This window comes from Ostrea edulis, chromosome 1 (genome assembly GCF_947568905.1).
Source record: "Ostrea edulis chromosome 1, xbOstEdul1.1, whole genome shotgun sequence".
NCBI classification, from domain to species: Eukaryota; Metazoa; Mollusca; class Bivalvia; order Ostreida; family Ostreidae; genus Ostrea; species Ostrea edulis.
This window is the reverse complement of record NC_079164.1, coordinates 52195202-52204405: the sequence shown is the minus strand read 5'-3', so window position 1 is coordinate 52204405 and position 9204 is coordinate 52195202. Positions and strand designations below refer to the sequence as shown.

The 9204-nt window shown below is 34.6% G+C and overlaps 1 protein-coding gene across 11 annotated transcripts in view; it reads right to left on the bottom strand.

The window, feature by feature from the left end:
• LOC125650138 (basement membrane-specific heparan sulfate proteoglycan core protein-like) overlaps positions 1–9204 on the bottom strand; it is a 251179-nt gene that overhangs the window by 32943 nt on the left and 209032 nt on the right. For all 11 annotated transcript variants that reach the window (XM_056153518.1, XM_056153520.1, XM_056153516.1 and 8 more), the window contains 3 exons: positions 3151–3330; positions 2704–2967; positions 2449–2611 (listed from right to left, as the gene is read on the bottom strand). In XM_056153518.1, the coding sequence (XP_056009493.1) occupies positions 2449–2611; positions 2704–2967; positions 3151–3330 (607 nt within the window). The remainder of the gene's footprint in view (positions 1–2448; positions 2612–2703; positions 2968–3150; positions 3331–9204) is intronic.

Here is a 9204-nt window from a genome sequence, read left to right as displayed (position 1 = left end):
TTAAACATATGACAAACATACCAAGGCTTTTGCACATGAAATAATGGCTCATTTCTTTGCTGTTTTATCAATAGCTACATTGTGGCTGCAGGTAATGGCTTTCTTATTAAAGGACACATCTCGTGTTTTCAAAGTATACAGAATTATATGCATTTTGTCTTCCTTATGCTTATAGAAATTAATTTTAATAGTTCGTTCACTGAAGTATTGCGATAATTAGCCACAATATGGACTTAAATCTAAGCCCCGATTTCAAAAAGCCTAGTTAATTAGATAGGTAGTCACATGGTACAGTGACGTCATATGCGACCTTCGTCGATCAACTTGTTGTAATAGTAGTGTTAGATATTTTTAAAAACTCGGGTTTTAGGGGACTAACTTATTTACCATGGATAACATTTATTTCGATGTTGACAAATTTCCCGAGTCTTATATCTTTTAGCCACCAGTGCATACAAATAGCGACCCAAATGTAGCGAGGAAAGCGAGTATGAAATCTGCATAAATTTGCGAGTAAATAATGTTTACATGGGATCACTGTCTAAACACTATTTGGTAATGCCATTTCTGTAAACAACTGTAATTAGCGTTGTTGCTTTTCTAAAATAAACAGAGCAATTATTATTAAATTTATTTTTGGAGAAGTTAGATAGGCCTAAATTATAATACGATTACGTACATGTAGCATTGACAACTAGGCCTACCGTCACGGGTGCATTTCGGGAAAAAAAATATAATAAAAATGATCAAAGTTATTGTGAAAATCACAATACTTTTAAATTATTTTATTCAAGCTCAATTTTATTAATCATTATTTTTTGTTATCTACACATTCTTACTTAGGAAGTGGGAGCGCGGCGTGCTGTTGTTGTAAACACGTACACGTTCCTTTAAAAAAAAAATGAAAGCATTATAATTCAATTCAAAGTTGGGAAATATCATACTTTATTATTTATAATTGAAAGTTCTATTATCTTTTATCTTTAAATTTCTTTTTTAAAACTACCAGTTGGTAGACACTGCTAGCAAAGTTCTGCCTATATGGTGTTACAAGGTGAAGGTCAGTTGGTGCGAGTGTGTATTGAATTTGAGAGCAGAACGGAAAGCATATGCGGTAGGCCTATATGTAACAGTGCGAAGCTTCGATAGAACCATTTTCTCGCAGTTTATATACGTCTTTGTCCAAGAGCTTGTTTGAAAAAGTATAGGGACAAATTCTACTGGTTTTTTTTTTTATGGCAAAGTCGTTGTGCCAACAAAAAATATTCACGTCTTGTCCCTCATACCTTCCTTCGAAAATTGAAAAAAACACAGTCCAAATCATCTCTACTGACAGCAAGTACATCCTTAAACGGCACACAACACCCCAATGCAGTGTTATTTACAAGCCGTTAATGTGATAATTGTTTGTTTGTCAATTAAATCTAATCTGTTTATGAAATGGCTAACAAATGTTTTCAAATCTTCTCGCTCGAGGTCGCATATGACGTCACAGATAATGGCGCGTAAAATATCGAAGAAAATATGCATATCGCAAGATTTGAATTTCATCGCAATCAAACTCGAAAACTACGCAAACTGTTTCTTTTAAAACACATGTAAAGTAGTTTTAAGCATGAAATGAATTAATTTTGCTGAAAAAATTAAAAAGTTTAAAAACACGAGATGTGTCCTTTAAACAAGTTTTTGTCAGAAACACAATAGAAACAGATTTGTGGGAAACATCCATAACTGAAATATGGCTCTTCAATGCCTTGAAATTCAGATTTCTTCGCGAAAAATCTTATCCAGTAAAGACGATATCCTCGGTACTCCAGTGATGTCATCAGGCTTCGAGTCCACAACAGAATTGAAAGAGATTCAACTGCTGAGTATAATTTGGATTGGTACACGCATCCTAAAACCTGACGACGATATTCCACGGAAAAAAAAGTAGAACCTGCCCATGGCCATATCAGAAAAGACACCAAAAAAAAACATTTGTTGACATCTTGATCACATGTAACTTACTAAATCTATGTGGCACAAATGCTTAACTTTGTATTGGTCTTGCCTTTCAAACCTTTCTGAATCTAAGTATTAAAGATTCTAAAATTAGAATCCAAAACAAGATATTCCCAGATTAACACAATACCACACTGGGAATTTTTTTTTAAAATAGCAATAATACCATCGCAGCACAATTTGAATAGACGTGATCAGGCCCGAGAATCAGATAATTAATTTTTTATGGTCCAACAGATGTTCTATGAAGAAAAAAGATCTAACAAAAACAAACTTCTGTCAGGGTAATTGTAATATGAATCTGAAATTCACTGAACACAAAACATCTTTCAAAAAGTGGAATCATACATTTCATTAATAAGAGAGACCTAGGTGCGTGTAATAATTACTACAAATGGATGAAATACAGATTTGAAAGTAATCAAACAGTAGCTAGCTTCCTACGTGAGTACATCGTTCCTGATGTCTGAGTTGGAGGGGAGAGAGCCACCCTGCTTTTCCCAGGTGACCTGCGGTTGTGGAGTTCCTGTGATCTGGCATTGTAGAGTAACTGTCTCACCCTCGCGTACTGACTGGTCTCTGTTGGAAACAACTATTCTAGGTGGTACTGCAAGAAAAAAATGTCACAAAATAAATTCTAATATCAGCTGTTCTAAATATTTGATACATCTTTCTATAATAAATGCTAAAGACATGTACCCTGCACTCTAACAACAGCAATGCCATCTGAAGATCCTGCGGAATTTGTTGCCACACAGCGGTACCTCCCGGCATCAGCAGCAGACACCCTACGAATCTCCAAGATACCATCAGCGGTCTGGGTGGCTGAAGGAGACAATACTCCACCAATCTTCACCCACTCGATATTGAATGGTCCCTGGCCCTGAGGCTGACATCTGAGCTGCACAGTCTGACCTGCTCTAGCTTCTACTTGGGCTGGCGAGATGCTCAATTTGGGGGTCACTGTTAACATCAAGCTATTTTGTCAGAGGGAAGACCAAATTTTCAAAATATTTGCATTATGAGCTCATGAGTTATATAAACATTTACTAGGATGCACAAGTTCGAAAGGGTCAGGATGACACAATGCAATCAATGAGTTGATTAACTCAAACACTTTTGGAAAGATATTGTATAACTACTTACCTGTCACAATTATGAAAATCGAGGTCTCGTAGTTTCTGACTGGTGTGGTAGCAGTGCAGATGTATTCCCCAGCATACTCTCTTTGGAAGCGTGGAATGTAAAGGGTTCCTCCCTGGATACTGTGATTGGGGGGTAAGGGACCCTCCCTTCTCCTCCACTGCACAACAGCATTAGTTAGGCCTAAACACAAACACATCAAATAAATGTTTCTTGAGGTCAGATATTGCACAAAAACATCCCAGGTACAACATAACAATATTGAACAGTTTGTAAAGTTGGCAGACCACATCTAGTTTTTAATGCTTTAAAGGGAAAAAAGGTGCATTGTTACCCTGAAAACCATTATTGATAATTTCGAGAAATATTATTATTAACACAATTTACAACATATAAAATTTACTGAGTATTTATCACACAGGAAGAGAAAAATTATCTTTGATGATGAATAATTTAAAGCTATAAAAACACTAAACACTTATCAAACCCACCTGTGCTGAAATTTTGCCGAAATGAATTGAGATGAGAATATCAGTTAAATAAGATATCATTAGTTACACACTGTTATGGAAAATACATGGTCAGTATTATATGCGGCAAAAATAAATCCATTTTGAAACTAATGTAAACACAGCAAGGGAGATTGCTTATCTGCAAACCTTACAAACACTAATGGTGGCTGCTATGGTGTATATGTAGTCTTCACATGATGAAAACCAGTGATATTATTACAAATTTGCAGGTGGTAAGGTATAAAATCTTATCTATAATATCAAATTTGAGTTTTTCTCAACATATAAGTTATATGACATCTAATTTATAATTTAAATACATACTGTAAAATGAGAAAAATCAGCGCAGCATAAAATATTTAACAACTTTTGCACAAGATTTATGGAGCATGAACATTAGTACATGTAGTGCACTAATCATTTTCTAAATCTGATAAGTCTTCTCAAAGTTTCAAGCCATTGATCTTAACTTACATACCATCGGTAGGTCACAGGGTTTTATGTTTAATTTTGCAATAAACAGATCAGCTTATCAAATTGTGCTAATCAGTATATATATCCAAGTTCTTCTGTTATAACCAACTTAATCTGGCATCTTCATGTCCCACAAACTTCATTAGTGTCCAAAAATCACCACATTGTTTACATAATATATCATTGAGGTGTTAAAGATGTAATTATCTGTTCAATATTTTCCCATTCCTTCAAATCACAGAGAATATTCTACGAAAATAGAGCTTTCAAACATTTATTGATAAACAACTTTAAAAACTTTTCAATTTCTTTATGCAGTTCACATCACAAGATGCCTCTTGTCCACTTTGGGGAATTCTAATACTCTATGGGTAGGCATTTTATAGGTGCTTTAAACATAAACCTCTTTTAGATTTTGGAAGGTATACTTATATGCACCAGAAAACCTAATTCCTATTTTGAAATGTCTCAACACTTCATTCAAGTTTCCCAGTGCTAATTTTCCAATTTTTGCCCTAGCCTTAAGTGACTACCCATCATACATCCCCCCCCCCTTTTTTTTGGTGTAGTTCAGAAGAATTTGTGGTCTTGGACATTGTGCATATTGCCATTTTTAAACTATAAAAACTGTACATGTCACTGAACTGTGTAGATAAGCGATGGTTCACCTGTATCTCCGAGTTTGAAATTCATGATACTCTACATATGTTTGACTAACAATGGAAAGAAAGCTTAAATCACAAATTTCTGCACCTAGACATTTTGAAAAATACAATGGTATGATAAGGCCTCTCTGGTTCTCAGACAATTGTTTTTCAAAAAATGGGTAGGTAGGTAGGGGGTTTAGTTTTTCAGTTTATCTCCATGTCACAAATGGGTAGGGATTTTTTGTCCGTGGTTTTTTTTTGTGTTGTGAAGAAAGTTAGAGTTTTACAAATGGTATTCAACACCGTATAGCTTCTTTTCATTCTGTTTCTTGTCTTGTTTTATATGTATGTCATGCTTTTATATTGTAGATCTTTATGCAAATAAAGTGAATACAAAATAGTATGTTTTTTATCATTTTATTCAAATATACCAAAAACTACTTCCTGTAAATGTTTGGCATGGTCATGAATTGTAAAAGAATTGTAAATAAAATGTTGAAAAAACCTTATCGCTGTCAGCCGTTTTGTTTCGACCTACAAAATCGTCGTACTTCAACTCGGCCTTGCTTTCATCAATTTGTTTAAATTCACCGCCCAGAAGTTTCTTGCAAAGCGTATCAACTGTCAAGGACGAGTCTACCGGTATAATTGTCCATGGAACAATCTGTTTTGAGTTAAAAATAATCTCGATGCTGACAAGAACTGTTTCTGTTGCCATATTGTTTACATCAACTGAGCAGCACGTCTTATTCAGCAAGGCGCTTTACGATTTTGGTGCCAAAACATGAATTTTATTTTGACGGATCAAATATGGGCGGTGGCGATTTTTTTTCCGGGGTGGCAATAAACTCGCGTTAGCGGACAATTTTTTTGGGGGCGGCGGCGGTGTCTGAGAACCAGAGAATCGATTTGATTATCTTTGTACTATTGTTTTTCGATTGTATGGATAAAATTTTCTTGTTTTAGTGTAATATGGAAGGTTAATATGGGGAGGTTACTGTGCCACAATAGCCCCATAGTTACCCTAAAACGCATAGTTGATACTTTTATAATGTTTAACTATTACTGCCACCTGTAAAAATAAAAAGTTCACTTAGCCATTAATTTTCAATAACCTTTACAATCCTTAAATGTCAATTTAACTATGGCCAGATTGCATGAATAAACTTAGCCATTAATTTTCAATGATCTTTACAATCCTTACAATTCAACTATGGCCAGACTACATGAATAAACTTCAACATAATGGATGAAACGGTAATGAAAAATTAATATCACTTCCTATTAATTGAAAAATCCTAATTAAAATATTTTCATATTATTTAAGATATGGAGGATTTTAAAATTTCTCTGCAATCAACTTTATATACAGTGCTCCCTTGATATATTGCCAACTTTTGTTACTGTGAATTTACAGTAAGTGTGAACGACTCAGCTTCTCAAGTTCATTCGAGGTCTCGGATAGTTGGTTTCAAAACAAATCTGTCAATGTTGACGCATCAAGGAAAGAACAATCGCTGCGATTGGACCAATATTTAAAGGGGCGGGAATAAAAATAATTTTAGATGGTCACACGTGTCTTTACACTGGCGTGTCATTACATAATCTTTTAGCACGATGGAAGAGACTGCGAAAAGGGAAAACCAATACTAACTAAAACAATGACGTTGATTTTAAAATTACATGCCGAGAGTTTATTTTATGGTAAAATCAGTAAGAAATTACGCGTCGCAAAGGCCACGTTATAAAATTGTCAATCATGGGAACTCTTGCACCGAAAATGTCGCCAACGAAGCTCATACCGGCAATGCTCACACCGGATGTACTTTTGTTAATCGAGTATGAAATTAAAAAGAAATCAAGTGTATATTAATAGAGAAATCAGACAAAATTTAAAAAATCCAAGAGAAGCATTTCGTCTGAACACAGGGACTCGTCACGAAATATTTATCGTTTTAAAATTTGACATCGTCTAGTCTATATTTACAAATAAATGTAAATATACAATAGAGAGGGTCAATTCGTGACAAGCCCCTGTGGTCTGAACACGAACGAAGTGTCGAAAATTTCTTTGCTACTGATTTTATTGCAATTTAGGCCGAGTCAGTTATATATATATATATATATATATATATATATATATATATATATAGAGAGAGAGAGAGAGAGAGAGAGAGAGAGAGAGAGAGAAACTCTAAACCCTTTGTTGAAATATTTCGGGTTACCGGTCTTCTTCAGTCGTGTTTTCATGAAGAAGACCGGTAACACGGTCGAAATATTTCAACAAAGTGTTTAGAGTTTTTTCTGTATTTTACTTCAAAAAAAGAGACTTATATATATAATATTGACGAAGCGAGTGTCGCATTCGTACAACGGGTAATCGCAATCATGGACATACCATAGGAACTTGAAATTTTATCAATAAAGTTAATAAAATGTACTTGATTGACCATAGCTCAAGGCTTGGTCAATCAAGTACATTTTATTAACTTTATTGATAAAATTTCAAACTCCTATGGACATACAGTTAGGGGTGGACGAGTGATATAGGTTCAAAGGTACGCCAGTATCGCAACATTAACAATCGACCTTTGCTGTGGTTTATTATGACGTTACAGAATGCTAATGAAATGCTGAATTTCTTTAATAATGTGTTACATGTACAAGAGAGGGGTGGTTTGGGGAATTTAGTTTTTGCTAGAATTCACAGAACTTGCCGTTGTTCATTCAATTAACAGGGGCGAGATCAAATGTTCAATGTTAGAGAAAACTGAGTTCGCATAGTTCTCACCATGACAACCCCCCCCCCCCCCCCAATACAAAACTAAATATGAAGTATGTTGAAACTAATCGATTAACAAGTAAAACAAATGAAAGTGTACATTGAAACTATTAAACGTTTATTAAAATGTATTATTATGTGGTTTTAAAGTCAGTTGTCTTTTTTCCCCACTAACGTGTAATCGATGTCGGATGACAGAAACTTACGAGTTTTTACCCCCTCTTCCCCCTAACTATTTGAATTTAGAAATTTTTCCGACATGATCTTTTCCAATGCTTTGCAAGATTTTGAAAATATCCTCTGAAAGATTTATTTTAAAATAACGATATGGAAACTGCGAATGTGAAAGAGACAACAAAACAAAAGCATTGTTCTTAAACGGACAAAATCGCCTATAGAAACATGTACTGAAATTTCTGATCACTTGAAACTGACAAGTATCTACAGGAATTTAAGGGAGTAACCTTTCAATTTTTATTGGGATATAGAGGCAACTGCGGATCCTGCCTTTTCCCGCAGCATTTTCGATCCCGTCTTTTTCTTTTCAATATTCAGCACTATTTGAATTCTGGGATATTGCTATCCTGCCTTTTCTTTACATATCGGAGCTCGCCTTTTTCACCCTGTATTCCCCCTCCCATACCTATTGATACTGCGATGGATTATAAGTATAACACGGTTATTCCTGTTTAAAAGATAAAATTTATAAGGTATCTGATAAAAGTTATATCTTCTAAAGTTTACGAGATATCTTGTATCTTTTATAAGACATCTTATATTTTTTTTCTTTATAAGATATCCCATCACTCTTATACATGCAGATATCTAGTATATATAAGATAAACTTTACAAGACATTTTATTAACGTAATCTCAAATCTCCGTTGTCAAATCAAAACCGATATTGAATCTCACGCTACGTACGGTGAAACTTACACTGAAATCAAATAGTGAAACTTACACTTGTTAGGCACGAGATAATATAATGCCAAATACTTGGGACCGCCTACCTATAATTTAACCGACCTATCAAAAGCGCTCTTTAAAATCACTCGGGGACTTTCCAAATGAACTATCTGAAGCACGCCATGTACTTGCCGATATGTCTCGTTCACACTTACTGTAAATCCACAGTAAAGAATTCATCATTACGGACAATTCACTGAGCAGTCAAATGAAATTCAATACCATAATGTTATTTAGATTCCATTCTATATGAACATTTAGATGATCTTGAGTTTAATTCAGCAATTATTAAAAATTAACCCGAATACTTTGTCCAGACTGTCACACTTCACCACACTGCTATCAAAGTACAGGTGTGATTGCTGATGGGTGTTAGGTAATTGGCATTATTATCAAGGGTAAACCCTATCACATTTGACCATTTGTTTGTGAAAATCAGTGGCATATGACATTATGTGGGGTTGGCATTATAATGGGGGCAATATATTGAGGAAGCACTGTATATAACTAAATTCCATATTAGATTTACTGTACTGATTTTCTTTGTGTGTTGACTATTTTTGGCAAAACTTTGTGATATTCCTTTGATCACAGAAATATCAGTTGCAAAAATAATTTTCAAATATCCATACACAGAAATGCATCCCATTCCAAATGAACAAAAAACACTAAATCTG